This window comes from Suncus etruscus, chromosome 12, assembly GCF_024139225.1.
Source record: "Suncus etruscus isolate mSunEtr1 chromosome 12, mSunEtr1.pri.cur, whole genome shotgun sequence".
NCBI lineage: Eukaryota > Metazoa > Chordata > Mammalia > Eulipotyphla > Soricidae > Suncus > Suncus etruscus.
The window spans coordinates 65,107,697-65,131,094 of record NC_064859.1 but is presented as its reverse complement, the minus strand read 5'-3'; the positions used below and the strand labels follow the sequence as shown (position 1 = coordinate 65,131,094).

General features: G+C 40.0%; 1 protein-coding gene across 1 annotated transcript; it reads right to left on the bottom strand.

Annotated features, from left to right (window-relative positions):
* Window positions 1-17,083: 17,083 nt before the first annotated feature.
* Window positions 17,084-22,961, bottom strand: LOC126024246 (uncharacterized protein C2orf78-like). The gene is made up of 3 exons (XM_049784650.1): window positions 22,955-22,961; window positions 19,878-20,663; window positions 17,084-18,876 (listed from the first exon to the last, which is right to left on the bottom strand). The coding sequence occupies exons 1-3, from the start codon at window positions 22,959-22,961 to the stop codon at window positions 17,084-17,086; spliced, it is 2,586 nt and encodes an 861-aa protein (XP_049640607.1).
* Between the last annotated feature and the right edge of the window lie 437 nt (window positions 22,962-23,398).

The window sequence follows — 23,398 nt, the reverse complement described above, 5'->3', positions numbered from 1 at the left end:
ATCTCATGTTACAGAGACCGGCACTAATAACAAAGAACAATATTGGTGCTGGCAGAGAGATGGAGAGAAAGAAACTCTCATTCACTGCTGATAAGAATGCCATATAGACAGCCTTTATGGCAAACAATATGGAGATTCCTCAAATAACTGAAAATTAGAGCTGGAGCTGTGGTGCATGCCTTGCCCGCACTAGCCTAGGATGGACCGAGGTTTGATCCCCCGGATTCCTATATGGTCCCCCAAGCCAGGAGCAATTTTTGAGCACATAGCCAGGAGTAACCCTGAGCAATCACCAGGTGTGGCCCCCCCCCAAAAAAAAATATATATAGTATATATTTATATATAACATATATATTTAAAGAACAGGAAGTTGAGCTCCCATATGATCCAGCTATACTACACACCTAGGGATAAACTCTAGAAACACAAAAATGCAATAGAAAATTTTCTTCTGCACACCTATATTCATTGCATTGCTATTTATGATAGCCAGTATCTGGAAACAACCAAGTTGCCCGTCAACAGATGAATGAAACTAAAGAAACTTGGGTACATATACTCAATAGATTATTATGCAGCCATCAGGAGAGATGAAGTCATGAAATTTTCTTTTACATGGATGATATACAAACTATGATGCTGAGTGAAATAAGACAGGAAGAGAGATAAGCACAGAATAGTCTCACTCACTTATAGATTTTAAGAAAAATAAAAGATATTATTGTAACAATGCCCAAAGACAATAGAAATGAGGGCTGAAGGACTGGCTCACAATATGAAGCTTACCACAAAGAATGGAGAGTGTAGTTAGAGAAATAATTACACTTACAACTATCATAACAGTGTCAATGATTGAGAGTCGTAGAATCCCTGTCTCGAATACAGGTAGAGGATGTGGGGGTGGGAGGGAGTTGAGGGACATTTGTGATGGGAATGTGGCACTGGTGAAGGGGAGGTGTTGTTTTTATGATTGAAACTCAACTACAATCATGTTTGTAATCAAGGTGATTTTAAAAATATATTATTAAAATGAATAAAAATAACTTTTAAAAAATAAATTATAAAGACATTATTGTAATAATGCCTAGATACAATAAAGATGAAGGGCTAGAAGAATTGTTAAATCATGAGACGCTCACCACAAAGAATAGTGAGTGCAGTTAGAGAAATAACTACACTAACAACTATCATGACAACGTTAATAACTGAGACAAGAAGAGTGCCTGTCTTGAAAACAGGCAGAGAATGGGAGGGGAGGGAGATGGAGGGCTTTGATGGTCGAAATGTTGCACTGGTGAAGACCTGTTTTCTTTTCTATAACTGAAACCCAACTACAAACATGTTTGTTATCATGGTGCTTAAATAAATTTATGATTCAAAATAAAAATAATCAAAAGACCCAAACTAAAATGAAATAAAATTAAATTAATTTTATTGAAACAATAAAAAACCAAGAATTGAAGGACCTATGCAAAGAAGGCTACAAAACCCTGATTCAAGATATAGGAAAGGAGACAAGGAAATGAAAACAAATACCTGTTCATGGATTGGGAGGATTAATATCATTCAACTAACAACTCTCCAAAGTATTGTACAGACTTACTGTAATTCATCTAAGGATACCCATGACAATAGCCAGTTTTGGAAACAATCCAGAAGACCTTCAAAGATGAATGTATAAAAAAAAGGCTGTATATATACACAATGTAATACTATGCACCCATCAGAAGATGAAGTCATGAAAGTTTTCAAACATAGATGGACATGGAAACTATTAAGCTGAATGAAATAAGTCAGTGGGAGAGAGATAGAAATAGAATAGTTTCACTCATCAATGAGATTTAAGAAAAATAAAAGACATTATTGTAATAATACTCAGAGACAATAGAAAAGAGGGCTGGAAGAACCGGCTCACAAAATGAATCTCACCACAAAGAGTTAGAGAAATAACAATACTAACAAATAGCATAACAATGGTATTGAGAGAAAGATGGAGACCATTGGTTGTGGCACTGATAAAGGGGTATGTTGTTTTCTATATCTGAAACCCAACTACAAACATATCTGTACTCATGGTGCTTTAATGAGTATAATATTTGAAATTCAAAACAATGAATTAATTTCAGTGTACAAAGACAGAAGTAAACAGTGAGCAATTCAAGACTTACCAAAATACAGAATAAATTACATTACATTTTATAAAAAGATATAAGAGGAGAAATTCATGGTCTGAGTTTGTGGTTCAGTGAAAAGGAAGTGTCTCATGTATTGCTTTGATTATCATCATTTGCACCCCACATCCCTAAGGACTGTGACTTGGTAATATGAAAATCTCTGAAATGTGGTGGATCCAAATAGCAGAGAATTAAGCATATGAAGTACTGATGGAATACAGCACAGATGAACTTTGAAAAAATTGGGATTAAAAATATGTCTGAAAGTTCATATAGTTTATGATCCATGTGCATAAAGTGCACGAAAAAGAAACCCATAAGACAGAAAGATGGAGTATTTCCAGGAGCCAAATGGGGAAGGGAATTGAGAGGTTAGTGAGCAGTGAAGGTGCTCCTTTTGGAAATGATGAAAATGTTCTGAGATGGGACACAGACAAGAGCACATTGAGCCCTTGGGAACACCAGCAGGAGCTCATTCCTGTTGCAGATCCAACAGGAACACTTGAAGCTTTGCTGGGAGTGTCCTCAAAACAATAACAAAAAAAAATGTTACTAATAAAATAATGGTAATAGTTGCAAAACCTACAAGCATACCAAATGCCCCTAAATTTTTCAAAGCAGTGGCACAAGCCGTAGGGCCTTTGCCTTGCATGCAATGACCTAGCAGAAACTGAGTGTCACCTAGTTTGACCCAAAAAAGCAAAAAAAAAAAAAAAAAAATCCCTCTGTAGATATAGTAAAAGGGCAAAAATGTCTCCCTCATTCATTCCCTAGAGGCAACTAGGATAACAGTGAATAGCTGTGGGGATGTGAAATTTATATTTCTCTCTGTAAACTCTATATTATACCCCTTGCACATTGCAGCTTGAATTTTAAAAATGTCATGCCAATGGAATTTTCCATTGGGTACCAACCTAAATCTAGTCAGGATGTTTTTCCTATTGTTCCATTTCAATGGCCAGAAAAGATGCTTAAGACACTTTACTTCACCCTCCACCTCTTCCCCACAAAAAGAAAACTAAGACACACCACTCTCAATGTTCTGTAGCTTACATTTTGCTTCTTTTGGCCTTTCTAATTTGGGTTTTGTTTTTTGTTTTTTCTTTTTTCTTTTTTCTTTTCTTGAGGTCCCAACATAGGTTCTTAGGAGAGGCAACTAGAAATAGCTGTGGGGTAGTGGCATTTATGTATTTTAATAATAAATATAATTTTTTATTCTCAAGGGTTCTTTCTCTGTGCTCAGGGGTCGTTCCTGGCAATACTGGGGACTAAATGTGCTGCGGGGGATCGGACGAGGATTGGTTGCATACAAGGGAAATGTCCTATTCTACCACAAGTGCTATCACTCTTGTCCTCTTTTTGCCTTGTTATACTTGTTATAGGTTTTATTTTGGGTTCACTCCAGGAGGTGCTTAGGGGGTCATGCTGAGTACCCAAGATCCTACCAAGAGCTCCAGAATGAAATTCAGCCTTTTGAGGTGTCTCCTTTGCCCCGTCTATGATTTTAAAAAACAAAAACAAAAACTTGATTTGGACTGGAGCAATAGCACAGCTGTAGAGCATTTGCCTTCCACTCGGTTAACCAATGACAGACAGGGGATCGACCCCCTAAGTCCCATCTAGTCCCCGGGCCAGGGGCCATTTCTGAGGGTAGAGCCAGGAGTAACCCCTGAGCGTCACAAGGTGTGGCCCAAAAGCCACTTTTTTTTCTCTAGTATAGGGCATACAATTTTCTTCTCCAAAATAGTTTCATGAAACTAATCAATATTCCCATGATGACTTTCCATTGTCCCAATCTCCCTCCTTCCCATTCCCTCAGCTGCATCAATCATGCCATAGATCTCTTGGAAAAAGCTTTTCCCCAAACTGCCCTCCTGGTCACAAAGAGACGCTGTACCAACCTCTGATGGAATGCGGGCCTAGTGCGCATGTACCATGCGTGGTCCCTCCCCTAGGCTCCTCCCCACACCTTTAATGGCTTTCATTCCTGTCTTCAGTTAACGGCTAATGTTTAGAAGCAGGCTGCAAGCCCCAAGTCCACGGAAGAACATCTACAGTCCACTCCAGATTTCTGAACAAATATGAATACGACCACTTCAGAAGTCTAGGCCCCTTTACCATTAACGGTAGGATGTGGTGCTCTGAAAGCCAGGTTGGCCACCTTGGGGAACTTGCAAATAGAGAACTTCAGAGGCATAGAGACCTCATTGGTGAACGCCATCAGCAAAATGGCGTCATGATACTGGCTTTGTATATATTACTGTGAAGTTTATCTGAAATGGTACAATTTGGGGGCACAGACAATGAGCATAGTAGTGATATCTCTCTACATGGGACAGGCTCAGACCTGTGTGTGGGCTTTATGCTACATTTTTCTTGGCTCGTTGGATGTTAACAATTTACCCTGAATAACTCTGGGTCCTGAGCACTCACTCATCTGCTGCGTTCATTCCCCAGTGATAAGTGACCATGCTCAGCTGTGATTATTTATGGATAGGACCAATCAAAGCTTCTAGAAATGTGTCTTAAACCACTTCTTCTGATCAACCTAGATTCATCTACCTTCTTCCACCTAATCAAATTGGATTCTTTGAACCCAAACCTCTATCCTGCCTTTCTCTTCCTTCTTAATCTGTCCCATAAAGTATTTCCTTCCTTCCAAGCCCTGCCTCAAGTCCTTTCTCTTCTAATCTTACTACTTTCCACTTTGTGTCTCCTCTGACTTCCTTTTTTTTTTCTCTTGTAGCTTTCAACCCCCACCATGACCAAATATCAATTTCAGCAATCAGCATTTCAAAACGCAGAGAATTTAATGTATATTAACGAATGCATATTGAGTTTTATTTGTAAAGTATATATTAGAATGAATAGGGAAATGTCTATGGAGAAGCATTTGGTCTCTAAAGGGACAGCAATAGCTCTAGTCGACTCCTGCATATCCATAGTAGAGAGATATGTTGATAGTCTCTTTCTCTCTGAGGGAAAAATTGCACTTTCCCCAACGAAGTGTGCTTGGAAGCATTAAACCTTTCCCGCTGAGGCTTCTTTTTCATTGCTTTACGCTTAGGCCTCTGCTCGTCAGTGATAGGTGTTGATATCACTGGTTCTAATACATTCAGCTCTCCAAGGAATACTTTGGGCACCAAAATCTTCCAGTAAAATCTGGTTTTGATTCTTCAGTGGAAACTGGCCCTTGGTCACAGGTTTAATGTGAGAGTCGCTCTGGAGAGAAGAGAATGTTGCTTGAACTGGAGCAGGTCTAGATGTTTCAGGTGGAGCCATAGGCGGGCTAGTTGGTTTCTTCAGAGTTGCTTGAGTTGCATTCTCTGAGAAGGACTGAGCTGGTCTTTCAGAATCTGCCAAAGAAGAAGGAATTGGCTGGGATGACTTGCCAGCAGTTGGTTGAGTGACACTGGAAGAACCAGGCCGGGTAGGCTGAGATGCAGACGAACCACTATTAGCCAGATTTTGGGGCCTTGGCCTCCTAGAAACACCTCGAGGCTTCTCCAAGGAGAAAAATGGCAAAGGTATTAATTTGACTTTGCCAGGAGGTGGCAACTCATAAACAGAAGATGATGAACTGTTTTCTCCAGCATTGCTGCTAGATTTTTTAGATTGGACTTCAAGTTGCTCAACACCTTTTTCCTCCTGTGTAGTATGTGGTCTTCGTTTGAGGACAGAAGAGGGCTGGAAACCCTTTCTCTTATTGGAATTTCCAAGGAACCTGGAGGAAGACTGTCCAGGGGTTGGATCCTTCCTTTTCCCTAAGGCATGAATAACCTGAACAGACTTCAGCATGTGGAGGCCTAGGGACCTTCTAGGCTTTTTCAAAGGGTCTTGCCTAACCTCAGGTGGATTCCTTTTATGCTTTGTCTGGGCAATGGCTGCCTTCCCTTCTGCCTCATCTTTGGTGCCACTCAGCCAAAATGCAGATGCATTTTGGAAATTTTCTGTGGGGAATAAGCGAGTGATGAAAACATACATGAGCCTGATGATCTCTCACTATGACAGGAATAATATTACCGTAAGCTTGTAGGCAAATGAAAGCTTCCTATATTAACACTCACTGAGATACCAAAAGTCAAATGGTTTTGGGTGGTTCAAGGGCTGGAACATTTTGGCACTTTGTGTATGTGGCACTGTGCTCCCAGCATAGGAAGCCCAGCTAGCCAAGACCAGATGGGCTTGTTTGTACCTGGTTTCCTTGCACACAGGAGTTTGTGCTTGCTCTTACTGCTCTTCCTGAATGCAAGGCAATTAAGTGCCTTATTCCCTCAACTATTTCTCTGGCCTGCATGTTAATTTTGATTACCAGGTTACAGAACCTTGGCATGTGGACTTTCTTGCCAGGAGCTCTTACCATTGTAATCATCAGCTGCTCATTTTGCTTGTGGGGTTCATGTGAACCTAGGGTTCACAACCCCAGCCCTGTTGATCAAAATAAGGTAGGCAACTTGACTCTACTCAAGGCTGATTTTTGAATTTTACCTAAAAAATAATTACAATAGTGTTTCTCATGAAGCAGTATTTTGGGGAAGGTTGTTTTATTGAATTATGAATCTAAACTCATTCACCTATGAAATAGCCATAATAACATCAATAATAAAAAGTAATAATACACATTTGAATAAATTGTTCTATGTCATAGGACTTACATGGGAGAAATTTAAAATTCTATAAAGATAAAGAGAAAAATAATTTAAATTATGTATCACAGAACTGAAGAAGTATAAAGTTATCAATGCAGTCTGGGCTGTCTCTAGCAGCAAAGTGATTAAGTGCAGAGCCAGGTGTAAGCCTTGAGCACCATTGTGTTCCCAAAACAAAAACACAGAAAAGAAATACAAGTTTACTAATAAACTCTTTGTCAGGCATGCAATATTAGGAAGTTGATATTTGTTTCTAATGAAATATATTAGAGAAATGCAATATAGATGATTTGTGAATACATACATTGCCAGATCCCTAAGACAGAAAATATTTTGCAGTAACATATACAACAAGTAAAATATTGCAAGTAATATGAATGTATTTAGATAAAATATATGTATATTAATATTAAAAAACATATAAAGCAGCAGTAAATATTTCAAGTTTAAGGTAACTGAGTTATTTTCTTCTCAATTTAAAGTTTTTATGTCACCATGCTTTACCAAGTTCTTCATGATACAATTGTTTCAGCCACTAAATGTTCAAACACCAATCCCACCCCAGTGTGACCTTCCCTCCATTATTGTCCCCAGTTTCCCACCCACCTTCCTAATCTGCCCCTTTACAGACACAAACAAATTTGCTTCATATTGTTTGTTATAAAAAATAAAGGCTATTGGAATGACAAAAACTAAGATCAGTAAGGGTCTGTTTGAAATTATTCTCTCTTTCTCCTGATGCTATTACTAATCTCATTGGCTAAGGACTTTCTAGTTTTTTTTTTTTGTTTGTTTGTTTTGTGTGTGTGTGTGTGTGTGTGTGTGTGTGTGTGTGTGTGTGTGTGTGTGTGGTGGTAGTAGGGCCTTCAGATATTATGTTTTTGCTGGGTGTGGTGGACTTCCCTGTTACTTTGCCATCATCTGTGTTGTGATCCTATTTGAGGTGTCACATGGCAACTGTGTGTGCACAATTCAGGATCTATAGATCTGGTTTTGGTTTTTTTATTATGCTCATTCACATTATCTGCATGTAAACTAGAAAGCAGTTTAATTATAGTAAACTATATTAAACTTAACTATATTCTTCCTGTTGTTATTTAAAATCTTCGCCTCTAGCCAACATTCTATCCCAAACTGTTACCCCTTCCTTTACCTTTGCCTCTTTACAGCTCAGCATGCTACACTCACTCCCACCTCCCAATTTTTTTCTTTTTACTTACTTTAAATAAAAAAAACTCTAAGACATGTGGCTACTTTGGGAGCAGCATTGAATTTAAAATAGATTGTAAATACAAGTTACTTTACAGACACAATATACTGGTATATATTGCTTCTTTTCCACTGTACATACATTGTCTGTTTCTGTGTAAATACTCCTGTCTCTGATTTAAGTTTATTACTTAGTGGTCTTATAACTGTTTGGTCTTGGTGCCTCCATTACTGCCCCCCTCTAATTGGGAGGCGGGACTAGAAAGTTCAAGTTATGTCGTTTTGTTTGAGGAAGAGAAAAGTAATATAATGGGGTAAAAATCGACTACGTCGACTATGAGCAGAGTCATTCTAGAGGCTCTCATCCTTGGTTTGAGGGACGAAGGGGAAAAGAAGAAGGTGAAACACCCCAACAGTTAAAAAAGAGGAATCAGGGGCCGGGTAGGTGGCGCTGGAGGTAAGGTGTCTGCCTTGCAAGCGCTAGCCAAGGAAGGACCTCGGTTCGATCCCCCGGCGTCCCATATGGTCCCCCCAAGCCAGGGGCGATTTCTGAGCACATAGCCAGGAGTAACCCCTGAGCATCAAACGGGTGTGGCCCAAAAACCAAAAAAAAAAAAAAAAAAAAAAAAAAGGAATCAAATAAGATATCCAGTGAGCACTGCAGCAATAAAAATATGCACCACATAGTTGCCATGATTGTGAGATAGGAAATATGACAAGGTGCAAAAAGGAAGAAGAGAAAAGAAGAAAGAAAAAGTAAATATATAATTAAAAAATGGACAACTACTTCAATATCCACCCTAAAACAAAGAAATCGACAAAAACTAGATACAAAAATGATTATTTAGTGTTTTTGTCTCTCCCCCCTCCCCCGCATAGGCACAGTAAATATTGGGATCATCCAAAAGGGGAATCTAATGGGGATTTAGATTTTGTAGGTACTTTGTCTATCCTAGATATCAAGACTTTATCTGATTGTTCAGTGCAATATTTTCTCCCACTCAGCTGTCTTACAGTTTTAGCCTTTGTTTCTTTTGCCATACAGAAACATTTTTAGTTTGATGTAGTCTTATATATTCAGACCTGACTCTATAGTCCTTTCCATTGGCATTGTATTGAAGATTCTTTGTGGTCTTGATCTTGGTGTACTTTGCCCATGTTTTCTCTGTGTGTTTTATGGATTGAAGTCTGATAACAAGGGTTTTTTTCTACTTTGAGTTGGCATTGGTGTAAAGTGTAGGATTTGAATCCAGGTTTAATTTCCTACACATATTTATCCAGTTGTTGCACCATTTGTCAAAGAGGTTGTCTTTATTTCAGTTTCTCAGATGAATTGTCAAAGATTAGCTAATCATATATTTGGGGGTTACTCACTGGATATTGTATTCCTTGGATTTAAACTTTTGTCTTTGTTCCAATACGCTACTGTTTTGATCACTGTGGCTTTGTACAGTTGTAGTACACCTTCAAGTTAGGTAATGAAATGTCTCCCAATTTCTTGCTTTCAGAATGGTTTTGACTACATGGAGTCTTTTTTAGTTCCACACAAACTGTACACTTGGCTGTTCTAAGCCTTTAAAGAATACTATCTGAATTTGGATAAGGATTGCATTAAATATAATTAGTAGTTTAGAGAATATGGTCATTTTGGTAACGTTGATTCTTGCTATGCGTGAAATGTTTTTTCATTTCCTTAGGTCTTCTTCAATTTCTTTCTTAAGCATTTTGTAGTTTTCATAGCATAGATATTTCACCTATTTATTAAGTTGAATCAAAGGTACTTGCTGGGTTTTGAATTGTTTTTTCCTGTTGTTGCTGCTATTTGCTCTCCTTTAAGTAATACAGACTCTTTAATTTTTTTTCTAGAATGCAACTAATTTTTCTGTACTGACTTTGAAGCAAGCCACTTTGATGTACTGATTGATTGTTTCTAGGAGCTTTCTGGGGTCTTCAATGTATATCCTCATGTCATCTGCAAATAGAGATAGTTTGACTTCCTCTTTTCCAGTTTGTATCCCTTTGATTTCCTTCTCTTTGCTGATTGCTGTTGCTAGGACTCCTAATACTATGTTGGATAGGAATAGAGAAAACACACAGCAACAAATACAACAACCAAACAAGAACCGTGAGACTGAAACAAAAAAGAAAGAAAAGTAAAAAGGAAGGAGGGCTGGTGTGGCAAGGTTTTTTGTTTTGTTGTTGTTTGTTTTTGTTTTTGTTTTTTGTTTGTTTTGTTTTTGCATAGGCACAGTAAATACTGGGGAAAATAGTAAAGGAGTTCAGGTTTTTTGTGGCTTTTTTTTGCCTTTTTTGTTATGATTTTCTTCTTTTTTTCCTCTTCCTTTTTAAATTTATATTTATAACCTCTGATAGATTCCTCCCTGGTTTTTGCTTCTTTGTTTTCTTTTTTCTTTTTTGTTTTTTTTCTTTTTTTCATTTTCTTCTTTTCTTTCAGGATCCCCTCCTCTGTCCGAGACTGTTAGTATAACTGGTCCCCTCTGTTTATAGATTGAAGAAGATTGGGTATCAATTTTGTTGCCGTTGACTTTTCATTTGGTGTTTAAGTCTGATTATTTTTAATTTCTACTCAATGTTCACACGACTGTTTGATTCTGGTATCATCCATTTTTTTCCCTCAATTTATGAGGTATAACAAGATGATTCATTATGTGGTTCTGTTTGGAAAAAGAAGAGAAGAAGATGAAAAAAGAAGAAAAAACAATCAAAAATCTATAAAACAAAAGAAATAGAAACTAAAAACCAGGAGGAGACTTCTAGAAGTAATAAATATCTATTTAAAAAGAAGAAAAGGGGGCTGGAGAGATAGCATGGAGGTAGGGCATTTGTCTTGCATGCAGAAGGATGGTGGTTCGAATCCAGCATCCCAAATGGTCCCATGAGCCTGCCAGGAGCGATTTCTGAGCGTAGAGCCAGGATTAACCCCTGAGTACTGCCGGGTGTGAGCCCCCCCCCAAAAAAAAGGAAGAAAAAGAAGAAAGGGGAAAAGGAAGAAAATCATAACAAAATATAGCAGAAAAAAAAACCACTACAACAACCACATAGATAAAACACAAAAAGAAGCAAAAATAAAACAAAAGACCAGAACCAGCAACTACAATAAATCACCACAACAACAAATACAACAGCCAACAATAACCATGAAATATGAAAAGAAAGAGGGAGGGAAGGAGGGACGGAGGGAGGGAGGGAGAAAGAGAAGGAAGGAAAAGGAAGGAAGGAAGGAAGGAAGGAAGGAAGGAAGGAAGGAAGGAAGGAAGGAAGGAAGGAAGGAAGGAAGGAAGGAAGGAAGGAAGGAAGGAAGGGAAGGAAGGGAAGGAGGGAAGGAGGGAAGGAGGGAAGGAGGGAGGGAGGGAGGGAGGGAAGAAGGAAGGAAGGAAGGAAGGAAGGAAGGAAAAAAGGAAGGAAGTGAGGGATGGAGGGGAGGGAGGGAAGGGACGAGGGATGGAAGAAGGGAGGGAAGGGAGGGAAGGAAAAAAGGGAAGGGAGGGAAGGAAAAAAGGGAAGGGAGGGAAGGGAGGGAAGGAAAAAAGAGGGAAGGGAGGGAAGGAAAAAAGGAAGGAAGGGAGGGAAGGAAAAAGGGAAGGAAGGAAGAAGGAAAAAGGAAGGGAGGAAAAAAGTAAGGAAGGAAGGAAGGAAGGAAGAAGAAAAAGGAAGGGAGGAAAAAAGGAAGGAAGGAAGGAAGGAAGGAAGGAAGGAAGGAAGGAAGGAAGGAAGGAAGGAAGGAAGGAAGGAAGTAAAAGGAAGGAAGGAAGGGAGGAAAGAAGGGAGGGAGGGAGGGAAAGAAGGGGAGGGAGGGAGGGAAGGAAGGGGGAGGGAGGGAGGGAGGGAGGGAGGGAGAGAGGGTGAAAGATGGGGAGGGGAGGGAAGGAGAAAGAAAGAGACGGAAGGAAGGAAGGAAGGAAGGAAGGACGGAAGGAAGGAAGGAAGGAAGGAAGGAAGGAAGGAAGGCACGAAGGAAGGAAGGACGGCAGGGAGGGAGGGAGGGAGGAAGGGAGGAAGGGAGGGAGGGAGGGAGGGGGGAGGAAGGGGAGGGAGGAGGGAAGGAAGGGGAGGGAGGAAGGGAAGGAAGGGAGGGAGGGAGGGGGAGGGAAAGGAAGAAAGGGGAGGGAGGGAGGGAAGAAGAGAGGGAAGGAAGGGGAGGGAGGGAAGGAAGGAGGAGGGAGGGAAGAAGGAAGGGAAGGAAGGGACCAAAGGAAAAAAGAAAGAAAAAAGGGGAGATGGACTGGTGTGGAAATTTTTTTTGTTTTTTGTTTTTCTTTTTGTTTTGCATAGTCATAGTAAATATTGGGGAAATTAGAAAGGAAAGTCCCTTGGCCTAAAGGATACAAGGTTTCTCTTCCCTTGAAGCATACTATCATGGGAATACATAAAAAATACAAAATACAAAATAAATTAAGAAAAGAATAGAGAGAATCCAAATACAAGCAAGGTGTGGGGTAGAAGAGAGATGGAGGGTATTGGTGGTGGAAATGTTGCACTGGTGAAGGGGTGTTTTTATTTTATAACTAAAACCCACCTACAAACATGTTTGTTATCATGGTGCTTAAATAAAAATATATTTTAAAAAAGTATGGTGGGGCTGAAGCAGTGGTACAGCAGTAGGGTGTTTGCCTTGCATGGCCTGACCTAGTATAGACCATGGTTTGATAACCCTGGCATCTCTTATGGTCCCTCAGGCCAGGAAGGATTTCTGAGCATGTAGCCAGGAATAACCCCTGAACATCACTGGGTGTACCTCCCCCAAGAAAAGAATAGTGCCAATGGAAAATTTTACTTGTTCCTGACTTCAGTGGAAATACTCTGTTTTTCACTATTGCAAATAGTTTTGGCTATGGGGTTTGAATAGACAGTTGAATAGACAGTTGTTAATATCTTGAAATAAGGCATGGAGGTAGGCCATTTCCCTTGCATGCAGAAGGACAGTGTATCAAATCCTGCATGCCCATATGGTCACCCAAGCCTGCCAGGAGCATTGCTGAGCTTAGAACCAGGATTAACCCCTGAAGCACTACCGGGTATGACCCAAAAAGCAAAAAAAAAAAAAAAAAATTTGAAGTAGGTTCCTTTCACACTAAATTTACTGAAGTTTTAATCCTGAGTGGGTGTTGGGTTTTGACAAATGTTTTCTCTGCATCCACGGATATGATTAGAATTTTTTTGTTTTTGGGTCATAACAGCAGCTTTCAGGGGTTCCTCCTGACTCTACACTCAGAAATGTCCCCATATGGAATGCCAGAATTTGAACCACCATCATTCTGCATGCAGTGCAAATGCCCTACCTCCATGCTATCTCTCTGGCACCTGATTATACGATTTTTATCTTTTCTTTTACTGCTGTGGTGTATGAGATTAATTGATTTGTGTATATTGAACCATCCTTGAATTCAAGCTAGGATGAAACCCACCTGATCATGATGCACAATTTTCTTTTCCAGTCCTATTGGATTTGCTTTGCTGAGATTTTATTCAGGGTTTTGCATCAATGTTTATCAGTTAGATTGGTCTCTAGATTTAATCTCTTGGTAGCTTTGGGAATCTGTAGACTGTTAGCTTCATAAGAGGTATTAAGGTGAATGCTTGTCTCTTTGATACTTTGAAAAAGTTTATGGATCAATGTCAGCAATTATTTGAGTGTTAGATAAAACTTCCTAGTAAGAAAAGAGGCTTAAGACACTTTACTTCATCCTCCACCTCTTCCCCACCAAAAGAAAACCAAGACCACTTCTCTCAATGTTCTGTAGCTTACTTTTTGCTTCTCTTGGCCTTTCTAATTTATGTTTTGTTTCTATGTTTTTTCTTTTTTGAATTCCCAACATAGGTTCGTAGGGGAGGCAACTTGGAATAGCTGTGGGGTAGTGGCATTTATATTTTTTATAATAAATATAATTTTTTATTTTCAAGGGTTATTTATCTATGTTCAGGGATCATTCCTGGCAGTACTTGGGGACCAAATGTCCTGATGAGGATCGAACCCTGATTGGCTGCGTACAAGGCAAATGCCCGATCCTACCACGAATGCTATCACTCTGTTCCTCTTTTCCCTTGTTATATATGTTTTAGGTTTTATTTTGGGTTCACTTCAAGAGGTGCAATGGGGTTCATGCTGAGTACCCTAGATCGTACCAAGAGCTCAAGAATGAGATTCAAATTTTTGAGGTATCTCCTTTGCCTGTATATGATTTAAAAAAATTTTCTTTTTTAATTTGAACTGGAGCAATAGCACAGCTGTAGGGCATTTGCCTTCAACGTGGCTGACCCAGGATGGACAGGGATCGACCCCCTAAGTCCCATATGGTCTCCGAGCCAGAGGACATTTGTGAGGACAGAGCCAGGAGTAAGACCTGAGCGTTACAAGCTGTGGCCCAAAAGCCATTTTTCTTCTCCAGTATAGGGCATACAATTTTCTTCTCCAAAATAGTTTCATGAAACTAAGCAATATTCCCATGATGACTTTGCATTGTCCCAATCTCTCTCCTTCCCATTCCCTCAGCTGCATCAATCATGCCATAGCTCTCTTAGAAACAGCTTTTCCCCACCTGCCCTCCTGGTCACAAGGAGACGCTGTACCAACCTCTGATGGAATGAGGACCTAGTGAACATGTACAATACCTGGTCCCTCCCCTAGGCTCCTTTCACACTTTTTTGGGGGGGTATGGGGTCACACCTGCAGCAAAGAAAACCAAAACCACCTCTCTCAATGTACTATAGCAGGGGTCCTCAAACTTTTTAAAGAGGGGGCCAGTTCACTGTCCCTCAGATCATTGGAGGGTCTGAGTATAGTAAAAACAAAAGTTATGAACGAATTCTTATGCACACTGCATATATCTTATTTTGCAATGAAGAAACAAAACAGATACAAATACAATATGTGGCCCGCAGGCCATAGTTTGAGGACCACTGTCTGTAGCTTACTTTTTGCTTGTTTTGGCCTTTCTAATTTGGATTTTGTTTCTGTGTTGTTGTTGTTTTTTGTTTGTTTGGTTGGTTTTTGTTTTTTTTTTTTTGAATTCCCATCATAGGTTCATAGGGGAGGCAACTCGAAATAGCTGTGGGGTAGTGGCATTTATACTTTTATAATAAATACAAATTTTTTTCTTAAAGATTATTTCTCTGTGCTCAGGGATCATACCTGGCAGTACTTGGGACCAAATGTCCTGATGAGGATCAAACCCTGATTGGCTGTGTAAAAGGGAAATGCCTATCCTACCACAAGTGCTATCACTCTGTTCCTCTTTTGCCTTGTTATATATGTTTTAGGTTTTATTTTGGGCTCACTCCAAGAGGTGCTTAGGGCATCATGCTGAGTACCTGAGATCCTATGAAGAGCTCCAGAATAAGATTCAGCATTTTGAGGTGTCTCCTTTGCCTGTATATAGTTTTAAAATTTTTTTTAATTTGGACTGGAGCAATAGCACAGCTGTAGGGCATTTGCCTTGCACATGGCTGACCCAGGATGGACAGGGATCGACCCCAAAGTCCCATATGATCCTCAAACCAGGGGCCATTTCTGAGGGCGGAGACAGGAGTAAGCCCTGAGCGTTACAGAGTGTGGCCCAAAACCCAGTGTTTTTCCCTGGTATAGGGCATACAATTTTCTTCTCCAAAACAGTTTCATATAAACTAAACAGTATTTCCATGATGACTTTCCACTGTCCCAACTCCTTCCTCCCCATTCCCTCAGCTGCATCAATCATGCCATAGCTCTTGGAAACAACTTTCCCCCAACTGCCCTGTACCAATGTCTGATGGAAGTGCAGATGTACCATACCTGGTCCCTCCCCTAGGCTCCTCCCTCACTTTTAATGCTTTAATTCTTCTCTTCAGTTAACGCATGATGTTTAGAAGCAGGCTACGGGCCCCAAGTCCATGGAAAAACACCTAAAAGGCCACTCCAGATTTCTGAACAAATATGAATAAGACCCTTTCAGAAGTCTGGGCCCCTTTACCATTAATGGTAGGATGTGTTGCTCTGAAAGCCAGGTTGCCCACCTTGGGAACTTGCAAATAGAGCATTACAGAGGCATAGATCCTCATTGGTGAATGTCATCAGCAAAATGGCACCATGATACTGGCTTTGTGTATTACTGTGAAGATTATTTGAAATGGTACAACTGGGAAAACAACGGACAAGGGGCATAGTAGTGATATCTCTCTACATGAGCCAGGATCACACCTATGTGTGGATTTATGCTGCATTTCTCTTGGCTTGTTGGATGTTAACAGTTGACCTTGTATAACTTTAGGTCCTGAGCACTCACTCATCTGCTGGATTCATTCCCCAGTGATAATGACCATGCTCAGCTGTGATTATTTATGGATAGGATGATTCAAAGCTTCTAGAAATGTGTCTCAAATCACTTCTTGTGGTCAACCTAGACTCATCTACCTTCTTCCATCTATTCAAATTGGATTCTTTTAACCCAAACCTCTGCCCTGCTTTTCCCTTCCTTCTTAATCTGTCCCATATAATATTTCATTCCTTCCAAGCCCTTTCTCTTCCTTTCCAAATCCTTTCACTTCTAATCTTATCTCTCTACATTGTGTCTCTTTAGACTTATCTTTTCCTTTTTTTTTTTTTTTTCTGTTTTTGGGTACAACCAGTAGTGCTCAGGAGTTACTTTTGGTTCTACACACAGAAATTGCTCCTGCCGAGCTCAGGGGTCCATATGGGATGCCAGGATTCAAACCACTGTCCTGCATGCATGATAAATGCCTTATCTCCATGCTGTATCTCAGACCCTGACTTTTTTTTTCCCCTTATTTCTCTTGCAGCTTATAACCCCCTCCCCAGAGCAAATATCAGTTTCAGCAACCAGCAATTCAAAACACAGAGAATTGTATATTAATCAATGCATATTGAGTTTTATTTGTAAAGGATATATTAGAATGAATAGGGAAATGTCCATGGAGAAGCATTGGGTCCCTAAACAGCCCTGGTCAACACCGACATCTCCATAGTAGAGAGATATGTTTAGTCTCTTTCTGAGGGAAAAATCTCACTTTCCCCAACAAAGTCTGCTTGCAAACATTCTACCTCTCCCGCTGAGCCTTCCGTTTGAGGGCCTCATGCTCAGGCCTCTGCTCCTCAGTGATAGGTGTTGATATCACTGGTTCTGGTACATTCGGCTCTCTCCAGGGAATTTGTTGGGCACTAAAGTCTTTCAGTAAAAACTGACTTTGAATCTTTGATGGAGACTGGCCCTTGCTCACAGGTTTAATGCGAGGGTCCCTCTGGCGAGAAGAGAATGTTGCTTGAACTTGAGTAGGTCTAGATGTTTCAAGTTGAGCGATTGGCATGATAGGTGGTTTCTTCAGTGATGCTTGAGGTGATTTCTCTGAAAAGGACTGAGCTGGTCTTTCAGAATCTGCCAAAGAGGAAGGAATTGGCTGCGATGACTTGCCAGCAGTTGGTGGAGTTGCACTGGAAGAACCAGGCCGCCTAGCAGGCTGAGATGCAGCAGGAACACTAACAGCCAGATGTTGTGGCCTTCGTCTTCGAGGAACAGGTTGAGGCTTCTCCAGGAGTAGAAATGGCAAAGGGATTAATTTCACCTTGCCAGGAGGTGGCAACTCATAAACAGAAGATGATGCACTGTTTTCTCCATCATGGCTGCTAGTATTTTTAGATTGGATTTGAAGTTTCTTAACACTGTTTTTCTCCTGTGTAGAACATGGTCTTGCTTTATGGATAGAAGATGGTTGGAAAACTTTTGGCTTATTGGAATTTCCAAAGAACCTAGAGGAAGACTGTCCAGGTGTTGGATCCCTAATTTTCTCTGAGGCTTGAAAAATCTGAACAGACTCCAGCATGTGGACGCCTAGGGAGCTTCTAGGCTTTTTCAAAAGCTCTTGCCTAACCTCAGTTGGATTCCTTTTACGCTTTGTCTGGGCAATGGCTGTCTTCCCTTCTGCCTCTCCTTTGGTGCCTGTCAGCCTAGTTTCATTGACTTTCTTAGTCTTCTTCTCTCTTGCCCTTTTTGTCTTTGGCTGCCCCTGGCTCTTTCCCTTTCTGCTGTTGGGTTTAACTTTCTGTTGTTGACTATTAGGTTTGGACTTAGCAGGAGAACTCTCACTGGCAACAGCCATGGAATTGGAAACTCTCATTTCTCCCCCCAGTAGGTCATCTACATTCTTTCTTTGAATTTTATTCTGGGGCTCACCCTCTATAGGATTGGAAACCTTATTTTTGTTTTTCCTGTGTAGGGCACAGGGGTCTTTATTGGTACTTGAATTTTGGTGTATCTCATTTGTGATATTTTCTTGGGTGTCAGTTCCCTCAAGAGTATTGTTTTGGTCCAGGTCTTGCAAGGACTGAAAGAGGGAGGGATAATTTATATCTTCCAAGGTGGTGATATCTGCCAGACTGCTACTAAAGTCTGAATAAATTTCCAGTGCTACATCATTCTCATAGCACATTATTTTCTTTGTGACGCCCTTGTTTTCAGAAGCAGCCTGCTTTTCTTGGTCCAGTGGATCAAAGCAGGAAAGGAATTGGTCTAGATCAGGGCTTTCAACAGGGCAAAGCAAAGGATCTTTGTTTACTATTGGGTGTGGGCATGACTCTAGAGATTCTGACTCTTCAATATTGATTTCATCAAAATTGTGGTTCTCTGGTGGTTCTTGATTTGGAGCAAGAGACAGTGCCAGGTTACTTTGCACTGGAGCTATCATAGAAGTAACCTCAAGCTCAGGTGGTGGGTTGCTCTCATATCCTTCTAGCTCATTTCTAATCGACTTGGGGAATTCTGGATTCTGTGTCTGACAACGTGTCTGATCTGCAGGTTGAAATCCTAGGGATGGCTCAGTTCTCAGGGAATCCATCACTAAGAAGGAATTAAGGAAGAGATCAGTTTAAAGGAAGTCAGATACTCCACCCAGACACCAGTGCAGAAATTGTGCACCTCGAACAGTGGGCACTCATTGCTGCTGGTTAGTCTAAGAGACCTGGCTAAGCCCCTGTGCGGAAGATTGGAGGCATCTGATTTAGTTCTTACAGGGATCATGTGATACCACTGGTTCTTGCTTTTTTCTTACATTTTATAAAAACCTTTTTATAAATTACATAAAAGAGACAAGATTTAGGCTTACAATATAATGCAGTGCTTATGCCCAATCTCCTGATTCAAAAACAGAGGTAGGAGTGCATGGCTCATATCTTGCCTGCCCTATCTATGTAGAACTATAGAGTACTCTCAATTTCTCTAATTTTCAGAAAGAAAAAAATCACCCTGCCTCCTGTAAATACTATATTTCTAAAATATTTAGTGCAATTCAGAGATATAAAGTAGTCTCAATTTCTCCATTTCCTATGGAAAAGACTCTAGACATCAAGTCAAAGAAAGAATGAAGTGCTTCACATGAAAAGTATGATAAATTACAGATTGTAAGCTTGATGATATTGGGCAGGATCTCTGAATACAAAGTATATTCAACATCCTGGTAAAAAATTCCATGCAGGGAAAGTTAAATTAGTTCCACCCCACTAACAGTCCTGAAATGTCTCCAGAACAAATAAAAGCAATAGTTCAGTGCAGGGAGCTTAATATCAGTGTAGTCATAGTTGGAGATAACTAGGACAACTAGGACATCCTCGGTGTGCTGGAAGTTTACTAGTATGGAACCTAGATGGTCATTCTCCTATCATACCTCCCAATCTGGTAGTAGATGCCCTTCTATGTAGGTTGAAAATAGAATGTCATCAGGAGTGATCAGAGTGGTTATTAAATTTAACTAAGGGCTTAAATGCCACTTGTCTGGATTACTTCCCATGGGCAGATTTGACTGTTTTGATAGCTGACTTTCACTTCAGACTGTTTTTACTCACCTTGAAATCTTGATTCTGTGATGAACTGAGCAGATGCAGAGTTGTAGGATCCAGAGATTGAGGCCAGTGGTAAGGTATTTGTGGGCTGGACCTTCTTTAGTACCATGGCCATTTCAGGGGATGAGTTGTAATTTTGAAGGGCAGAGACCCTACCTCCTGTATATGACATGGAGTCATATGACTGCACATAGGGATCAAGTTCTTCAGACTGTAGAGACCTCAGGGTGCCCTGACTAAAATAATGCACCTGGTTCCCTTCCTGGTAGGGAAGCAACAGGCTCTGACTGAGATGTGGACTCTGAGGTGGTGTCCTCTTGACAAGTTTGCCTGAAAGGGATGGGTATGTGTACAGAGGCACTGTGCTGGTGGTATGTGGGGTACTAGGGTACTGAGCTGCTACTGACATGGAAGAGACAGCTGTGTCTTCTTGGTCAATGGTAGTCATAGTGAAGCCTCCAGGGGTAGAGGACTTCTTTCGAGCACTTTCAGTAATATCCCACTGAATAATAGTGGGGTAGGAAGAGGCTGAATTGAATGTCTGGTTCTGGCCAGACACCCCAGACAGCATTCCTGGGTTGCTTTGTTGGGAAGGGTAGGCACTACCCATAAGTGGTTGATAAGGGGTGTCAGAGGCTGGTGGTAGGAGCCACGCAGAGCTCACAGCTGGAGCAGAGTTTGTGGAGAAGTTGCAGGCACTTCCTGCCAGGGAAGCTGCATTGCTTACTACAGGAAGACAAACCTGCCAAGAATTTCCAGTTCCCAATGCAGATGCATTTTGGAAATTTTCTGTGGGGAATAAGAGAGTGATGAAAACATACATGAGACTGATGATCTCTCACTAGGACAGGAATAATATTACCGAAAGCTTGTAGACAAAAGAATGCTTCTTATACTAACACTCACTGAAGTGATACCAAAAGTCAAATGGATTTGTGTGGTTCACGGGCTGGAACATTTTTGCCCTTTGTGTATGTGGCACTGAAATAACTATGATGACATCATCAATCAAGAGTAGTAATGCACACTTGAATACAATTGTTCTATGTCATGTGACTTACATGGGTGAAATGTAAAATTATATAAAGATAAACACAAAAATATTTTAAATTATGTATCACAGAACTGAAGAAGTATAAAGTATAAAGTTATCAGTGCAAACTGGGCTATCTCTAGCAGCAAAGTGATTGAGTGTAGATCCAGGTTAAGCCTTGAGCACCATTGTTTGTGTCCTCAAAACAAAAACACAGAAAGAAATACAAGTTTACTAATCAACTCTTTGTCAAGCATGCAATACTAGGAAGTTGCTATTGGATTTTACTGAAATACATTAGTCAGAGAAATGCAATGTAGATGATTTGTTAACCCATACCTTACCAGTTCCCTAAGACAGAAAATATTTTGCAGTAACATATGCAACAAGCAAAATATTGCAATTAATGTGAATGCATTGTTAGATAAAATATATTTATATTAATATTTATAAAACATATAAAGCAGCAATAAATATTTAAATGTAAGGTAATCTATTTATTTTCTTCTCAGATTCAAGTTTTTATGTCACTATGCTTTACCAAGTTCTTCATGATACAGTAGTTTCAGCCACTAAATGTTCAAACACTAATCCCACCTGAGTGTGACCTTCCCTCCACTATTGTCCCCAGTTTCCCAACCACCTCCCTAATCTGCCCCTTCGCAGACACAAATGAATTTGCTTCATATTGTTTGTTATGGAAAAGGCTATTGGAATGACAAAAACTGAGTTCAGTAAGGCTCTATTTGAAATTATTATCTCTTTCTCCAGATGCTGTTACTAATCTCATTGGCTAAGGACTTTCTAGACTGCGTTTTGTGGTGGTAGTAGGGCCTTCATATATCATCGTTAAAGCTGAGTGTGGTGGTCTTCTATGTTACTTTGCCATCAGCTCTGTTGTGATCCTATTTGAGTGACACCCCTAGGACATTTTGAGGTGTCACATGGACTCTGTGGGTGCACAGTTCAAGATCTATAGATCTGAATTTGGTTTTTTTATTATGCTCATTCACATTGTCTGCATATTAACCAGAAAGCAGTTTAACTATAGTAAACTATATTAAACTTAACTATATTCTTCCTGTTGTTATTTAAAATCTTTGCCTCTAGCCAACATTCTATCTCAAACTGTTACCCCTTCCTTTATAACTACTTCCTGGTCTCCCTACTCCATTTTTAGATTATTGTCCCAAATATAGTCTCTCCTTCTTCGTTCAGATTGGTCAATGCTTAAGGACAGTTATCCTAAACTTTCCTCTTTACAGCTCAACACTCCACACTCACTCCCACCTCCCAATTTTTCTCTTTTCACTTCCTTTAATAAACAAAACTCTAAGACATGTGGCTACTTTGGGAGCAGCATTGAATTTCAAATAGATTGTAAATACAACTGGAAAGACTATTACAGACTACGTATCCTGGTATATATTGCTTCTTTTCCACTGTAACTATATTATCTATCTGTTGAAATACTCCAATCTCTGATTTAAGTTTTTACATGGATACTATGGAAAAAATCACTATTAGAAAGGAAAGGAGGGCCCAGAGAGATAGCACAGCAGCATTTGCCTTGAAAGCAGCTGATCCAGGACCAAAGGTGGTTGGTTCGAATCCCAGTGTCCCATATGGACCCGGTGCCTGCCAGGAGCTATTTCTGAGCAGACAGCCAGGAGTAACCCCTGAGCACCGCCGGGTGTGGCCAAAAATAAAAAATAAAAAAAAGAAAGGAAGGAAAGGAACTACAGAGAATGAACACTCTCTAATATATAAAAATATATGAGAACTCATAAACCTATGTAATGTATAAAATTGTGTGTATAAGATATAACATTAAAACAAGAAATAAATATTGTATGAGATATAATTATAAAAATAATTATAGAAATAATTATATTAGCATACAGCAGCTAATGTCAAATTCAAAACTAAAAGAAGGCCTCTCAAGTTATAGGTTAATATTTTTCTCCATTATTCCAAGCTATTTTGACTTGACTACTGAATTTAGGTAAGAAAACTAACAAACAACTGGAAATGTTTCTTTCCTTACCTGACATGGTCAGAAAAGAGAAAAATATCAGCTACAGGTTCAAGGGATGAGGAGACAATCTCGAGGATGTCTAAGCACTGAGCCAGAAGAATGAGAATGTCCAGTACAGACTACTGGTCACTGGTCATTGGTGTGATCCAAATTTGTTTACAGACAAATCCATGGGAACCCCAAGATTCTACCAGATGGTGGTTGGTTTGGTGGAAGAATGATGTCATCGTAGGCAGTTTAGAGGTCAGGTCTATTCAATATGGAGGTTCAATTCTCAATGAGATGACAAGGTAGAGTAGAGAGACAGATAGAATGAAGCAGGCTAAGATGTAGGGGGTTTTAATCATACAAAACCCATATAACAGTCCTACTTTCCTTGAGCTTTTCTGTTAGGGAAATACTTTTATTAATTAAATTAATGAACTTATCTCACTGTTTGCAGATGACATGATA

Bases quoted from the DNA above. Each gene is read 5' to 3' on its own strand.
- LOC126024246 (XM_049784650.1), bottom strand. The intron at 18,877-19,877 runs GTGAGTAAAAAC...ATTCCTTCTTAG, and splicing joins CACAGAATCAAGATTTCAAG to TGATGGATTCCCTGAGAACT.